Source organism: Sesamum indicum, linkage group LG3, assembly GCF_026168435.1.
Source record: "Sesamum indicum cultivar Baizhima isolate 11 linkage group LG3, ASM2616843v1, whole genome shotgun sequence".
In the NCBI taxonomy this organism is placed as follows: domain Eukaryota; kingdom Viridiplantae; phylum Streptophyta; class Magnoliopsida; order Lamiales; family Pedaliaceae; genus Sesamum; species Sesamum indicum.
Genome location: NC_142659.1, coordinates 18,120,253 through 18,138,194, shown reverse-complemented (window position 1 = coordinate 18,138,194; position 17,942 = coordinate 18,120,253). Strand labels below are relative to the sequence as shown.

Sequence of the window (17,942 nt, the reverse complement as noted above, 5' to 3'; positions counted from 1 at the left end):
GCCACAACAACGTCTAGCCAAAGACGCTAAAGAAAGGCGCTTCTTGGGAGGCAACCCATGTCCTTTTATTTTTCTCAATTGTTTATTTCTCTCTTCTTGTGATTGTTGTTATACCACTAAAATCGATTTTTTTGCAGGTAGAACATCCACAAGGAACTCTTCCTCTCATCCAAGGTCTCACAATTCTCGAGCTCCTACAGTTACCCCCGAATCACTAAGGGACGCTCTCTTTCTCCCTTTCTCTTATTTTATCGTCCTAAATATGCATGCTTACCACATTGGGGACAATGTCGAATTAAGTGGGGGGAGGGTGTTTTGATTGCTTTGATAGAAAATGAGTCTTGGTGAATTAATTATTTTGATTGATGCTTGCCACCCCTTCCATAATTGTTGAAGCAAATATCACTTTATCTTGTCCTCACACTAGCTTTATGATCAAAGACTTAGGCTAATCAAGTAATAATTTGGTAATGTGTGATAAGAATATGCATCTAATGACTCCTGACAACTTACAGTTAAGAACTTATTTTTGCAAATGGTGATTTGATTTGAAAATTGAATGTGGAAAATTGGTGGACATAACCTACCTAGAAAGGAATTTTGAGCCTATACACTCATAAAAATCTACAATTTTTCTTTTCTCGAGAGATAATGCTTCATGATTTTGTCTTCCTAGAACTTGCTTTGAACCATATCGAGGCCACATCTTTATGCATACACTTGAAAATGATAAAGGCGCTAGGATAAAAACCCCTTTAGCTTAAAAAGACCACCTACATACAAATCCCCTTAGTAAGCCCATTTGAGCCTTATAAGCCTTAATTCCTTGTTATGCAACCCCAAGTATAAACAAACTCTACCGTCTTTTTATTATCCTTGTTTGGCCCTTCCAAGGACTAGTAGAGCGTCAAAGAACAAAGATGTATTCTAAGTATATGTTTTGACATTAAGTGGGGGGATATCTCAATTATTGTAAAGGACGTTTATGAGCTAACATGTCACATGACAATCTTGTTCTATGCCTTAATAGACAAAGAAAGAGAGAAAAGAAAAAAATACTTTCAAAAAAAAAAAAGACAAAAAAAAAAAGAGAAAAAAAAAGGAGAGAAAAAAGAAAATTCTCTTCGAAAGAAAGGCATAGTTCAAGTCGAGGAAAGTAGGACATGAAAGAGCATGAGATAAATCAATTTTTGAAAAGCTTGGAGTCCTACATCTATTACTTGGTGCTCTAATTTAGTTCCTTGGATTTTCACCTCATTTTTCCTTATTCTTCCTACCCCCAAACCAAAGCCCCATTACAACCAAAATATAAGACCTCTTGATTCAAGTGTGTGCATATTTATAAGTGGTGGAGATTTTGGTGTATAATCAAGCCTATGGTGAAGCATTTTCATAGCAAGCATTTGAGAGAAACACTCAACCAAAAACACTTGAGAGATTGGGAGATATGAGAGCATAGTCCACTTGTTTTCCATGCTTAGTTTTCATGAAGATCATCTTGTGAAAACTTGTTTGAAGCTTGTTGAATTGTCTTTATCATATGATGTACTATTCTTTGAACACTTAACTAGATTCTTGCTTGTTACTTTCGTCTGCGATCCATAAAGTTTGGAGTGAATTTCTTCAACTATTTTATCTCTATCTCTTTGCATCGAGGACGAGCAAAGGGTTAAGTGGGGGGATATTTGATAGAATCATATTTTGTAGTTATTTCATATAATATTTTAGCCTATTTTGTGATCAAATACTCCTAATTAAATATTATTTTGCAGCATTAGGACAAAAGAATTGGAAAATGAAGAAAAGCACCAAAATGGAAATTCAAACAAGACTCAAACTCAAATTCTGGCAAGAGTTTGGAACTGCTTGGACTACCTCTGATGAAGGAAGAGTTTAACTAGGATTATAATTTTATCTCTATAAGTCTTTTAGTTCAACTAGGAATCTACTTCTAATCCTAGTAGAACTAGGTGTCTAGCTATTATAAATAGGTGATGTAATTCACTTTAAGAGACAACTTTTGAACTCTTCTATTTCTCTACGTTTTTATATTATTTTGCTTTTCATGCGTTCTTCCATGAGCATGTCTAGCTAAACCTCTCATTCCGGTTGAAGACTTGGTGAACGCTTAAATCCAACGGGTTGTGAGATCTAATTTATGCTTTCTACTTTTATTCATATTGGTATTTGTGTTGTTCTCTGTGCTTTTATTACAAATAATCTGATTTATTGTCAAGAATATTTGCCTAGCCAATTGAACTTTCAAATCCGTAATTGTTTGTTTAGTTCGATAACTAGTGGTAACACAACATAATTGATTATGTAGAAGTTTTCGATTATGTTGTGGGGAATGCACAATCTAACTTAAATAAATCCTCGTAGGAATTTATTGGTTAGAATTGGGCCTTTCTAGTTCTTAATGCTGTCGGTAAATTAAATCTTGAGGACGTTCCCAAGGTTGTTTACTGATTAGGGATTTAGTCAACGGACGTTCCTTGACTATCCACAAGGTAAGGAAAGGTGAGGTCGTTAGGTCGTACCAATTGCCATAACCAATTTATCTATCATGAATAATTGTTATCTTTGCATCTATGATCAACCGTGGAATTAAGTGTGATCCTATCTTTAACTGGAATACTCTTCTCTTATATTTATCTCTTCTAATTTTATTAGCTTTTTAGTTTTATTCTTCTTCCAATCACAACTCCCCCTAATTATTTTCGTTTTTGAAGGAATTAATTTAAAATCAATCTCTGTGGATTCGACCCTACTCACACATCTACAAAAGTGTTCGTAGGAATTATTTTTGGTGGATTCGACACCCATCAGTAAACCTGGCAAATACCTCGCTCTGGACGGAAGAAGCCAAATTGGTCATCTTTTAGGAGAAAAGAAAAAGAAACCGACATGACACACATCATGATTAGAGAAACAAATTTCGGGTGAAAACATATTATAAGTAGAACACTCTCAAGAAAATTCCACTCCAACCGGTCATAAACCTTACCGATGTCAAGATTTAAAAAAGTATAGCCAGTCTTTCCATGATTTTTATGAGACAGAAAGTGATTAATTTCATAGGTTACTAGAAGATTATCTGTAATTAATCAAGAAATGGTTTTCGTAATAGAAATTCAGAAGCCTTTCGCAAGTGAAAGTAACCAGATGTTCCTCTGCCATAGCAATCTTGATTTTGAGTGCACGCGGTAATGGAAGTGTGACATCGATTGCCACCATGACTATCAACGTAGCACCTCACGCCATACCCGCTGCATCCATCTCCATGTCTCGCAATTTTATTACCAATAAATGTTGCAAACCCGAGATTCATTTTACTCAAAGCCAAGTCATGTATATGAACATAGTAATCACACCAGCTGAGATCTACCTGCATGGTATTCTCGTGTACACCGAAACCACTCAAGATGAGAACATTCTTCTAGAAACTCCATGTGCAACCTTACAGGGCTCGATTTCTATCTACCACATGATTGAACAGGAAGAGGATATGCTCTGAGAGAAGTTGTTCGATTTCCGTTCCCTTGACGGGCTAAATCGTGCTTCAAAGTGAGGTACACATACCTTCAAAATTGAACTTTCTCCTAGATAGAAGGCGTCCTACCAAGCAAAGATGATAGTCTGCTAATCCCGATTTCCATAGGTTGTCTGGTATCACCAATTCATCCACAGTCCCTTCACCCAATCTTAGCACCTATCGCAGCCTGTTTGCATCCAGTTCCGTACCACCTAGAATCAGTAATACGTAAAGGCACAGCAGACTCTGGTATACGAAAGACTGAAGCCCGACTTGAAACGAATCCCTCCGATCGTAGTAGAGAAGATGCCTGAAGCCTGAAAATACGAACAAAAAACACCACAACGGCGAAGATATGGAGCAAGAAAACAAGTAAACCCAACAAAACTAAAGACAAGAACCAAAAACAAACCCCTAAACAGAAACAGATGAAATCAAAATATATGAACATAGCCTTGTCGTGTAGGGTATTATCCTATCCATATCCAAAAAATAATCTTCATACCCATACCCATACCCTACTAGTGGGTAAGAGATCCTACTCTACCCTAGACCCATGAATTAAATCACTGGATATCAATGGGGTCTAATATCCTAAAATGGTCTAATATCCTAAAATGTCCATAGGTATGGGTAATGGCTTAATATCCTAAAATATCCATGGGTATTGATATAACCTAATGCCCAAAGATGTTCATGTATAAATTAATTTAAAATTGAATTTGTAAACTTTTAATAAATCAATCAATTAAATTTATTTTATATTTAAAAAAATAAATAGTATATAATTATTTCAGTATAGATTTTTATTTATAGTAATTACTTATTAAAATTTTGACGAAATATACTAGAACTTTTCATATTAATTTTGTAATCACTCAAAATTAATTTATGATCAATTTAAGCAAAATTTAACTTGACATGTAATAAATAAAAAAAATACTGATGAAATATAATTTAGTTAAATTTGAGTAATATACAAAATAAATAACTTTTATTTTAAGTCAAAGTATTAAAAATTCATCAAATCAAGGCTGAATGCAAATGCAAATTCAAATGATACTTGAGAGATTTAAATGAAAGTTAGATAAACTTAATTTCATTTTGTTTTTATCAACTCTTATGTTTTCATTTTTATTTTGAACTTGTCTTAATTTCATAATTAATTAATATTATCAGTTCATTATTTGAACAAGTTTAAAATTCTTATTTAAATAAATATTGGTCTATCATTTGGACAAAATCAAGTTCATTATTTAAATTTCAACGATGATTAATTTGCACCTATTGAAATTTAAGTAATTAATTTTATTTTATCGACCGATGGGTCATGAAAATTACTAATATTTAGTAACATAATTGTTTGGCTTGAATGTAAACTTAAATATATTGTGAAAAGAGATAAAATTAAGTGGATCTCCAATGGGCAAGACAGAAACTCTACCCAATTCTTTTGGGTATAATTCGGGTATATATTATATAGTAGGGTATGTGTAGGATATGAAAAGATTGCTATAGATATTGATTAGGTCCGGATAGGGAGATATCCGCCCATTAACAGGCTTATATAAATAGGAACTCTAACCCTGACCAAAAACCAAACAAATAAACCAATCATCAATTTCAAATAGTTACATCTAACAACTATATACTAATCATATTACCAACACCTACTATTAAAATAAAATAACATCTCACATTTTGATGAGGTTCGAACCTATAACCTTAGAGTTACGAGGCCTCAGCTCGATCAAATTGAGTTAGCTCTCATCGACAATCATGTTTAAATAGTGCATTCAGTGACGAACGAATTTTAAAGTCTATTCTCTTGCCTCTAAATTCTTGGAGTGTTTAGTTTCCTCACTCATACATAGAAAACACATATTAGAGGTCTGTTGCATTTAAGTCTTCTTAGGTATGGATCGGACAAAATTATCCTCATGCATACGGTGTATTAATTTACCAACTCTCTCCCCTGTCACTTTCTCACTATCCATGTTTCTTCAACCTCTCAACTGAATTTTCTCATCTCAGAAACTTTCAGTGATGATATTCTTGCGAGGTGGGCGTTGCTGCTGTTTGGATGCCTCATCAGTGTTGCTATTGGCCTTTGTGTCGCACCGCGGGGTTAGTACAGAAGTTGGAAGATTTTGTGTTTTCCGTTTATATATGTTTGTTCTATTTGTTGTGCCTAAACCAATGTGCGATTTCAACTACAGCTACAGGACTGCACTTTTAAATTGAATTTCTTTTCTGATTGAAACTTTTCTTTGTATGTTTGTTTTCGTAGAGCATCTGAGTGGCGGGTAAAGATTTCAATTTGGAGAACAAATTCGAAAAGAGAAACGTCCTTAATCCAAAGAAAAAAAAAAGAAAAACCACACCAATGAATGCTTACTCTATACAGACAGCGTTGAAAAACAAATGTCTTCACTCAATTACTTGAGTCTAGCTGAATTATTCGATCCCAAATTTGTCGATTTTTATTTCACATAGAGATTGTTACATTTGACCCTTTCTAAGTATGAATTGGAACATTTTAAACTTACATAAAGTGTGTTAGAATTGGAGGCAATCTTCTTTTTTTTTTTTTAAATAAAAATAATGAACTCTTATTTATTGAATAAATCGATTACAATCGCTAAAGTAGAATAACATCTCAAATATTGGTAGAATTCGAATCTATGACCTTAAAATTATGAGGCCTCAACTTTACTAATTGAGTTAAATTTCATCAACAATTGAAGCCAATGTTAATGAATGTCAATCAGTTCTATCAAGACGCCTAACAAAAGGGGAGTTTCACACAACTACCTGCCTAAATTTGGTTCCAATTTTTCAGAAGGATAGTTAGTGAATCGGAGCACCCAATTTATTTTCTACCACAATTTACTAACATCAATTTGGTGTGTCAAATATTGAACTTCTAAAATATCCCATTTTTTATTGTATTTGTTAATTATTTCTACCCATAATTTATAAATTTCCATCCCTAGTTCGCAGACACATCGAGTGTTCTCATTCCGCTAGTTTATTAAGAATATTACCCCTAAACTAATTACCATTTGTATAAATATGGATTTCCAAAAATGCTCCTACTTATATTTATTTCTTTTGCAAGTGACTATTTTCTTCAATTAATTAATTTTATTAACAATTTGATATTTATAGACATTTAAACTATTTCATTTTATAATATTTGATCGATTGTTTAGTTAAAAAATGCTTCTGCCACCAGTATAAGTAATAAGTGTATATTAAAAATTTAAAATACTCAATAAAAAAATTAAATATATACATAGTTTTATAGGAGGTAAAAACTTTGTATTTGGAGAAAAAATGTCTACTTTGATGGCCTTATTATGCCTTGACAAGAACTAGGAATAAGAGGCTTCAATTTTGAACTTTTTATTACTAACACAGTTACACCAAAGCTTAAACATGTTGCAACTTACATAAAAATCAGATCATTTCCCATGAAGCAATTTCTATACTTTTTTAAAGAATATCATTCATATACATGCATCAAGAAATATATTTAATAAAATAAATTAAAATATTTATAAATGAATCTATATAGTTCAATGAAACCAAAATTTTATTACAAAACACAGTCTAAGTTAAATGTATGAAATTAATATAATTTATCAAAGAGAATTATTATTTAAATAAAACTTAAAATAATAATATTAAATTTGCATCTTTATCCTTAAACAATTTTACAGGGATAATTTTGTGTTACCAAAATTCAAAAAGACATTGATGCTTTTAAAAACTGATGAATAGAAATAGAGCTTAGACATTATTTTCTAAAATCAATGCCTTATACCAAATAAAATATAAAAAGAATAGGTTGTACATCACAGAGTGTTTGGTAAATTTTTGAAAATGAAGCTTATTTTAGTTAAAAAAATGAGATACTTAGAACTCACATACTTTTTTTGAAAAAGTAAGAAGCTTCTCGCTTATTTTAAAACTCTTAACAAGTCAGCTCATTTTTTTTTTTCAAATTAATTCTAAAGTATCGTTAATGACATAATTAGTTCGTAATTTTATTATATCAGAGAGTTATTTAAAATAAAATCTACCAAGTTATAAACTCAAAAAATATGTTACGAAATTTACGAGCTTATAACATCTTACAAGCCAAGTTTAGCCAAACACGCCCTCCAGAAAATAGGCACAGGTCAGTCCCATACTATCTTTCTGTACTGAATAAAAGGAATCAATGACAAAAGAAGCATATAAATGTCACATTTCATCATCATTTCTTACACTATATTTTCTTGAATGCCAAAAACAAGAAAGTATTTCTTTCAAATATTTCCTCTCTAAAATCCAAAATCTAGTTAGAAAATGTAGAATGAAAACCAGAAACCAACTTACACAAGAAACATTAGACAATTATTTGAGAAATTAATCACTTCTCGGCATTGCTTAAATTTAACTGGAACACATACAAACATAAGATTTCGAATTGCATAAATGCTCGTCGAAAATATAGGTATATAAGGGAGAAGAAAGAATATTAAAAGCAGAATGCTTTTACATCGGAACACAAGCTTCCCTTAAGAGAACAAATCTTTTGGAGTACGGCACAAAAAAGTAATACAGAAGTGTAAGGAACAGCAGAAGAGAACAGATAACTACTACACTTACCAAGCTATATCTTGTCAAAATCATCATCAAGGCCGTCATTGCCATCATCATCTGAAACGAGAAAGACAATCAACACAAGAGAACGGATTTTATGTGCCTAAATCAATATAAAAGAAAGGGATTTTCCTTTTTGGCTCATAATTGAGAATTATAGATGAACGGATGGTAAACTCAACGGGTGGATAGTACAATAAACTTTACAAAATTCAAAAAATTTAAGAGGTATGATCAACAAGTTTGATCTTTGCTTCTTGCTAGAAAACAGTACATGCTAATTGATGAAACTCTGAGTATTACATGCCAAGGATGTTTAATTACTTGAAAATTGAACAGGATATATTAATCTCCAATTTTGAGAGTTGCACTGGCTTTCATTTATTCTAATACTAGAAATGTGCTTGGTTTCTTGCTTGATGTTTGTGGATAATTCATCAGAATTGAAATAAACATGAGAAGCCAATTTGTTTTGGGGTAGCAATTAAAGTCTTGCATCCCAACTAGCAAGCCGATACTTTAGTTTTCTAAAATGTAAAAGAAAAAATGATCACAGCAGCTAAGGCAGCCAAAAGCTAGAGAATTTATAGTTTGTATTCACAACTCCAAATCAACAACAGAGATGAAAACAGTTCTTAGGTAGTTTTCGTGCAAATATTTTAATGCATACAAGGATGCATGTCGACCAAGGGTAGAACACAATGAGCTTGACAAACAATAATATCAATCCAGGAGAGAACACACAAAAGATAGAACAAGAAAGACGAAAGAGGGTGAACATCCGAGGCTGTCTGAAGAAATAGCAAAAAAAGCATGTGCACTGATTTATTAGCAATTTACAGCCAGTGATTTATGGGCCTATAGTGTACCTGGACCATCATCACCATCCTCGAGGTCACCAAGAAGAAACACATCCAAATCCTGCTCAGAAGCTGCTGACCTCACATTATTGCTTTTCTGTTTTGAAGTCTCATCTGCTGTCTTAGAAGATTTTTCATCTGATGAATCTTCCTTTACTGCAATATCTTCTACCTTTTCTTCAGCTTTGAGCTTTACATCTTCGGCGTAGCGTTTTTCATATCTGAAGAAGAGTGATAATTTAGATGCATTCAAACAATAACCCCATTATCCAAGACGTGCAACATGGGCATATGGATACAGACACTCTTAGATAGCAGAAACATAGAGAGGGAGAGAGGGGCCTAAAGAAGTTTGGAGTGTTCCCAACATCATCTAAGCTAAAACATCAAAATGGTATTAGTACCATAACCATACCCATCAACCTGAAAATATTTCCAGCTACATAGAAAATACAGTTAAAATTAAAAGCATACATAATAAGCTTCAGCCTCTAGACTAGGTAATTTGCTATACCATTACATAAAGAAAAAATGGAGAAATACACGCAAACACAGTTGAAAAATACAAAAGAGAGAAGATTTGTCTGGATGGATACAAAAGAGAAAGAGAAAGAAAGAGAGAGAGAGATTCATGGTATTTGGTTTTGTATTTTGGTATATGAGTATAGGTTCCTTTTGGTTTCCCCAACTGGTTATACTGCATTATTTCCTTTTTCTTATCATATATATAGGTACATTCTGTACCAAAATTGCCTGCATCCATCAAGTATCTATTTGTAACATGATAGATACCAAAAGATGGATCTTGGCAAGCTCAGGAATGCAGCATAGTTCTAGGGTGCTGAGATACTAAGCCAAAGAAATAGTATTAGTTCAATCTCCTATCAAATTTTTCTTTGCTTTTTGGGCAGAAAATGGAGGGAATGATTGTGAATAAGAAGTATTCATAAGTTGCTGGAATAATATTGTAGTATCATTATGGTGTATCATTGTACTATATAGACGCCATATGTAGGTCGGCAACTTACAGAATCATGCATTGAAACAGTACTACGTGTCCAACAAAATGCACTAAGAAGCTAAATAGTTCTTTTGTATAATAGTAATCCTTTGCTCATGGAGCAGTTCCTTTGTAAGATTCTAATCCTATGTTCATGGAAATCTGAATAGATGCATGGATCAGAATGTTCAGGTTCTTACTGAAAATTAGCCAACAAAAAAATTGAAACAAAATTAATCAGAAGGATTCAGTAAAAATACCAAAGCAAATTCTTTGGTATAGATGAGTCAAGATGCATCCAAACATAAAACAAAATGGAATTAGCAAATGGTGGGAACATATCCAACTTAATGATATATTCAAGGCTGTCTAACTGTTCTCGTTTGCATAACAACTAAAAAGAACATTTCAACACAGTTCCTTTTCGATAACATGATTGGCAAACCTAATTTACAAAGAGAACATTTGTTTACGTCCAGGTAATAGAAAACGCTAGAATTCCATTAGAGTGAAGGAGGTTTCATGTGCAATGATTCAACTCACCAGATTGACCTAATAAGTCTTAGGGCCCATGCTAAATAATTTCTGAGATAAGACTAGGCTAGTATTAAATGAAGAGAATTTAACACCACACATAATTCTAATGAAGCAATAGAAATGACTAATTGCAAATTCATTTATCAATTTGGTTACAACATTTATATTTATTAATAGATTGGATTTTTAGGCATGTAGCCAAATTAACACTGCTCCATTTTCCCAATTTGTAGCATTTGTTTCTTTATGCATTATTATTTCCATTTGATTAGTTCAACAACTAGCACACAGGATAATTCTCCTAAATATATATCACTTAATTACTGAAATATTGACTTCTTTGTATATCTGTCATTGAAATTTTCCAGCAATAAACTTAATTTGAACAATTTTCATTGTTATTTAAACATCAAAAAGGACCATGTTCTAGAAGGAAAGGAATTTTTATGTATATTCAGTTGAGTAGAGAATCTTTATGTGGCCTTTATCAACAACATAAAGTGTACACATCAGACCGACTTGAAATGTGATTTGGAATTGTATAACTGATTCTCTTTTAGAGTGCAATGTAAAAGAAGTAAATCCAAATATTATGTAATATCTAAAACTAGGAGACTCTGAAGGAAAAAGGTTGAACTTTCTGGCGAACAGTTTCACCAAAACATGTTCAAGGAACAAAAACAGTTTAGTATAATTTGAGAAGATAACAGATAATTCACAAGCTTTCACATCAGTTCCCAATGTGCATGAATTTCTGACTGACCCCCCAAACTACACTCTTGAAATTGTTTTATAATTTCAGTTTTGGACTGTCATAAGACTGAATAAAATTTATCATTAACCTAACATAGGTTGATAAATCCAGCAAACCATCATTTAGAACCATATTGAGTTCCGGCTTAAAGAAGCTTAGTTAAGCAAGAAACAAGGCATCATTCATCATCAAATACAAAAGTGGCAAGGACACCAAAGGCACCTAATTCAGCTGCAAAATTATCAGTAACACGTTCAGAATCACAATTCTAATCTTAGACCAAGATATAGAGATGAGAAAGAATACAAGACATAAAACTAATTAAGTATACGAACAGCTATTTCATTAAATTATCTGAAAAATCAAATTAGAATTAGACATTAGGATTTTAATATAAATGACACCAAAAAATTTGGAACTAAAAACTCTACTGCCGGAGTGAATTACTTACGGTGCAACATGACTGTTAACCAGGATGAAGTAGATCCTCCAAAACTTCCTCTCTTTCATCACACGTGGGCATAACTGATACCTTAGCTTTGAGATTTCCTGAAGAGATGAAAAATATTAATACAGTTACCTAATTCTAGGACATAAGCCTTTGCAAGCTCATAATGTTCATTCTTATTGAAAGGCCAAAATGATAAGATTAGTCTCTGTTGTGTGTGTTAGTGTGTTCCAAGGTTGTCTTGATGATTATGCAAGATCTTTCTAAACTTATTAATCACCGCAGATCAATATATATGTTTAATGAAATGGCAGTACGTCTTATATTCAAAGAGACGTGGGTGATATCAGAAATGGAATATTATAAAATTGCCCCCACAATATTCTCAATATATCCCGTATTTGGTACCACAATAACGAACATAACTGGAACCAGTGCCACTATCACAGCTTCGAAGAAATATGAAATAACGCCTTAGAGTAGTTCAATAACTAAATGACAAAGTGATGCTGATAAACAAAGCTCAACAAAAAGCAAATATGACGAGGGGATGGGTTTGGCAATAGAAGCTCTCACCATGCTCTTATAGTCACCACCCCAGATTTTAACAAGTTTATTATAGTTGGCTAGCTATAAACCAAATTATTCAAGTATCTTTAGTTCAAAGCAGCTATACTTTGTCGGAAATCATGCAATTTCTAGATTTCCTTGAGAGACCACGATTTTCCATGTCAAGCAATTATCCTCTGTGAGAAAATTATTTTTTCTCCAGAAGAATCTACAATCCCTCAAGGATTATGAGTATAAAATACTGTACTTCATCTATCAATATGTTGGAGATAGATTATAAAGGGACAAGCTTAGAGCTCCTTTCATCACAATGCATTCAAATCCCAAGTAAGATGCCTTGTGATCTATCCTTGTTGCCTTTGTCTTCAGCAATTTGGACCTTTGTTCAATATATGGAACGAGCTAGCATTAGTCCTATCAACATAAATCATCAAATCCCAATCAATCCTTCAGGCAGAAGCATCAACTAAAACTTATAAGTCCCGCGGATTCAGGGAACCACGCTTGATCCAGTCCACCAGAATATGGAAATGGTCAAATATATTCTCTTAATTGCGTTAACTCTTGAGTATTTTCCCATCAAAATAGCAACAACTGAAGACTAGTCCCAAGGTTGTCCAACATAACCAAGCCATATTTCAACTCTGACAAGGAATATTTTATAACATACCAATACTAGCACGTCCACTGCATCATTACTGTTATAGCCATTATCACAGTCATCACCATTTCCACCCATATATGGTGAATTGAAAAAAGCCAACCAGCTGAAACCACAAACAGTCCACTCATCGATGACCGACTTCAATCTCAGGCAAGAAATAGAATTGAGCCATTGCTAGCGGAAGATAGCTACTTTTCACCAATATGTGACATAGCAATAACCACATGTATATAACCATCACTGCTACTTCCAAAAATCACAAACGCCATGCTACACTTCATTTACAGCCAAACCAGGCCCAAGTTCAAGAAAAGGAGCATGGTAGCTTGTCACTTACAAAGTATATTTGAAATAACGAAACCCGACTCTTCATTGCTCTTTTTACACCTGCATTATCCCCTTCATCAGGTTGTCTTTTCTGTGATACTTTCTGAGTATTGAGCATGGAGGTTCCCATAGCCAGCCAGCATTGGATGAGGAATCCATAATGGTTGAAGTCTATTACTATCATATATGAAGAACTCCATGATTTTCGATGGTGGTATGGATAGATATGGAAAGCGGTTGGTGGTGGAAGGGTAGGTCATGTTGGCCATACTTTTTTATGTGTAGAATTCATGATGGCATCTGGAAGGTTCTAGTGATTTCAACTACTGGTACAGGTGCAAAGGTGCATAATATGTTGCAAGGTGCGAGAAAGAAGACAGGCATTAAAAGTGATAGTTTTAGTATCTTCACTATCTTTCAAATGAATCAATTTTTATGGTTCCAGGAGTCTTTGGTGAAGAGAGACTGAAATGCCTATTCTCATTGCTCATATTTTATTTTTTAGTTTTGTTAATAAAAATATATTATTAATATATATAATATTAAATATTAATTATAAAAGGTGTTACAGAAACATATGCTACAATATTTTAATCTAATATTATGAATATATGATTTTATAATATCTTTATTATACATATAGTAACATAATTAGTAAAAGTATAGAAAATATACATTAAATTAACTAAATACTTTCACATAATTTTGTATAGTTATATATATGTACCAAATAAAGAAATATTAATAAATTATTAAAAGAATTTAATAATACTTATAATATGTATTTTAAAAATATATTTGTCAAAAATAGTTTTTTTAGTAATTGAAATGACTTAATATATTAATTTTACTAAAATAGATAAACATAAGTTATTTTCTAAAAGTAAAATTAATGACAATGGTCATGAAAATACATTTTTAAAATATGATGATAGCAATTTTAATTTTTATATCTTTCAATTCTTAAAAGAAAAAAAAGGTTTAGACCACGTAGTGATTGATCTCATTTTAGATATATATATATATATAGTGCAATACCAATAAAAATAAGTAAATATCATTGTTATTAGTATCATTAGATTAATTCATGGGGATCATCAAATTTCAATATAAGTTTACAAGCAGTAAAAGAGAAATATTACATAGTATGTATCTTTGTACAGATATATATTCATAAATAAATATAAAACATTATAAGTTAATTGTTTGAACTTGTTAATTTACAAAAGTACAAGAGGTTAAAAACTGATAATAAAATATAACAACGAAATTCATATGCATTATATTAAATAATTATTTACAAAACAAAATTATCAAAAACTAAATTATTGATTAAGATTGTTTAGATAGATATTTGATAATATAAATAAAAATAGCATATTTGATTATTATCTAAAATTAAAATATGACATATTGAATAAATAAAATTATAATATATTATGAATTTTGAATATGAATTTGATATAATATTGATTATGTAGTTAAATATATAAAAATGCTTAAAAAATACAAAAAATTATATAAATGTTTAAAAATAGAAAAAAGCTCGTGAGCTTTCAAACACAAATACTTAGGCTCGAGCTCAAGCTCAAGCCGGCTCGACTCAGGCCGAAAATTTTTTAGCTCTTCTTAGTTAAGGTAGCAAGTAAAAGACACGGACTATCTGAACCACATAATCCAAGTTCTGCTACATCAGGCAATATGATGACATTGAAACACAGGTGGCATGCTATAATTGAACTTGTATCTGACTGTACGGAGAAACATGAGAATAATTGTCCAGCACCTCATGAAGGTTTCTGGCTGGAAATATATACCTTGGGATCACAAATGATACTAACCTTCACTGTCGAGAGCACAAGCTTCGCATGCTTTTCTTGCCACTCCGTGAGATCCTGTCGAACATTTGAAACCGCAGGAATGTCAGACACCTCTGAGTCGTCTGCACATAAGAATTGCTGGTTGACATAAGTTTTTGCATCAGAATTAGAAATGCATGAATAGAAACTGGAAAACGACTTTATGTTTAGGCATATTCCAGCATAAAAGTAACTACGAATCTGATAATAACAAAACTGCATTGAAAAGTAGCACAAAACATAAACACAAATTTTCTAACTATAACAATACCGTTGGCCCATCAAAAAACTTGAAACAAAAACACATGCAAAATAGAGTACACTAGTCATTTTTCGGAGCAAGAGTAACGTTCAATTATGAAAGTGAGTGTAAGATTATACTTCTATTTCAGTTTTAAATAGAGTGCTCCGTTATCTAGGCAACTCCTAGATGACTAATTAGTACCCTACTCCAGAGTCCTATTCCTCGATCTAACAAGGAAAAGCCTGTTAAGTGCATAAATTTACATATGCAGTATTTTTTTGGAAGAGTTTATTATCCTATGGAATTGAGAGTATGTTGTATTTGTTTGATCCTTGCATAAAATTCGTTCTTTTCTCTTTGTCTTTTCTTTTCTTTCTCTTTTCTCCTTTCTCTAAGTTGTGAGTAAATTCTTTTCCTCCCATTTTAAATAAATGAGATAGCTATATGCTGAAACTCCAATATGGTGGTGCTATAATGTAGAAGTTCCATTAATCAAAAATTCAATGCACAAACTAAATAAAAGAAAAGATCTTTTAGTGTTCCACATGAGATCCATAAATACAGACAGGAACTATGTAGACTAATAAACCAAAAGCAACTATCCCATTCACAGTAAGACTGTTTCCTGATCCACATATAGATGATGTCTCAAGTACCTTTTTTGCTAGTAGTTCTGAAGAAGCTGCATAATATAGTGATTTGATGCACATATCTTGGATTATTCAGTACTGAAGACTTTTGACTTAAATAAGGAACTTAATTGCTCACCTTCTTCAAGAAAGCTAGAGGCTGAGTTTTCCATGTCTCAGGTGCAAGTTAAAATGCGAGCTCTTCCATGCATACTTAGCTATGAATTATAAAAACCATGAGTCTTATCTTAATGATTAACCTCAAAGGATCATCTGAGATCATGGTATTTAAATGAAATTCTTAGTGCTAGTAAAGTTGAGCTAAATCAATGGTATATAGTGCATTAATCTTACAATATCATCTCAACTAATCATATTTTAGATAAAATTTCTTATTGTTTGCAAAAGTTAAGCTAAACCATAAGAAATTTGTTTTGGTTATAATTCCAGAAGAAAAACTGAATTACATGACCCCACTTGCATCACCAGAATCCTCTCATTTCTACATCATGTGCTAGCCTTCTGCCCGAAGTCTTTCCAGTAAAATTTAGCCTAAGAAGTGACACTTTTGCTGAACTTAGCTTATGAACCAAGCTACTTCTGTAACATGAGTGCTCTTTCAGTCACTAAAGTGAAAGTTGAATGAAAATAATCGCCTTCTTCCCCTGCACTTGGGTGATGAAAGATGCTACCCAGAATTATAGAGTTTTTTTGGTGGCTAAAGTGAAACTTGAGTAATACAAAGAATGTTTTCCCACCCATTACTACAACAAATGAAATCAGCATCAACCTCACATGACCAGGCAAAGGAAGCATCTTCAAAATCTCTATCAGTGCTCTTTTGGTGATATACATATTCAAATTGCCTCCCATTTTGACATTTGTGTTTTCTCCTATCAGTTAGATTGAATCCAGCACAAAAAGCAGCACATCTGCATCCTCTTTCAAAAGGTCTTAACAACTATTTGTAACAACACCACCAACACAACTTATTCACTGCGCAAATTAAATTTACTAGCTAGTCTATTCCCATCGCCATCATAAATAAATTTATCAACACTGAGATATTTGAACTAAAGGCAGACAGATCAAGTAGTTGTACATTGTAGTACAACATCTTCAAGCGGGAAATACCAGTATAAGCTGACTGCTGACCTACCGAGTACCAACAAGCATCAATAATTGTGTCATTGGGTCAACTTGAAAACAAACAAACAAGCCACATTCGCCGAATGAAGAAACAATTAACCCAATCAGAAAGCAGATAAACAAAATCAAGCAGTAATATATTAGAGTACAACACCTTCAAGCGGGAAATCCTGGAAAGTATTCATGGTAATTCCTTTGACAAACTCCCTCAAGTCATCCGTAATCCCGTACTTCTCGAGATCAGCCGCCTCAATGCCGCCCTTCTGAGCAGCCGCATCGACGAGATTAGTCAGCGCGACGGCCGCGGGCGGAATTTGAGCGGTGATCTGATCGGCACGCTTGAGAGCCTCGGCGGCGAGTTCCTTGGACTTCTTGGACGCCTCGGCAGCCAACTCCTTGGAGCGCTTAGAGGCCTCCAATACGACGCCAGAGAGGTTGGCCGAGGCGATGCCCTGGGTCAGCTCCTGCGATTTCTTGGCGGCTTCCTCCGCGAAGCTGCGAGCTCTCTGCCAGAAATCCATTGGCTATCAGAATTACGAAAATCAAAGAGTGGATTGAGAAGGATCTATTGCTGCTAATAGCATTGCTTGAACGGTGCTCTGATGCTGGATTGTTTGCTACGTTATGTGACAGGAGACGCTGAATTCTTGTCTCCGGACCAATTCTTGACGATGCTACGTATAATGAGAGCTTAGTAATTGCAATTTTACAAA

General features: G+C 33.1%; 1 protein-coding gene across 1 annotated transcript; it reads right to left on the bottom strand.

The window, feature by feature from the left end:
- Window positions 1-7,996: 7,996 nt before the first annotated feature.
- On the bottom strand, window positions 7,997-17,942 carry LOC105157989 (uncharacterized). The gene is made up of 5 exons (XM_011074571.3): window positions 17,384-17,942; window positions 15,190-15,290; window positions 11,791-11,888; window positions 9,058-9,269; window positions 7,997-8,245 (listed from the first exon to the last, which is right to left on the bottom strand). The coding sequence occupies exons 1-5, from the start codon at window positions 17,748-17,750 to the stop codon at window positions 8,199-8,201; spliced, it is 825 nt and encodes a 274-aa protein (XP_011072873.1). The 5' UTR covers window positions 17,751-17,942; the 3' UTR covers window positions 7,997-8,198.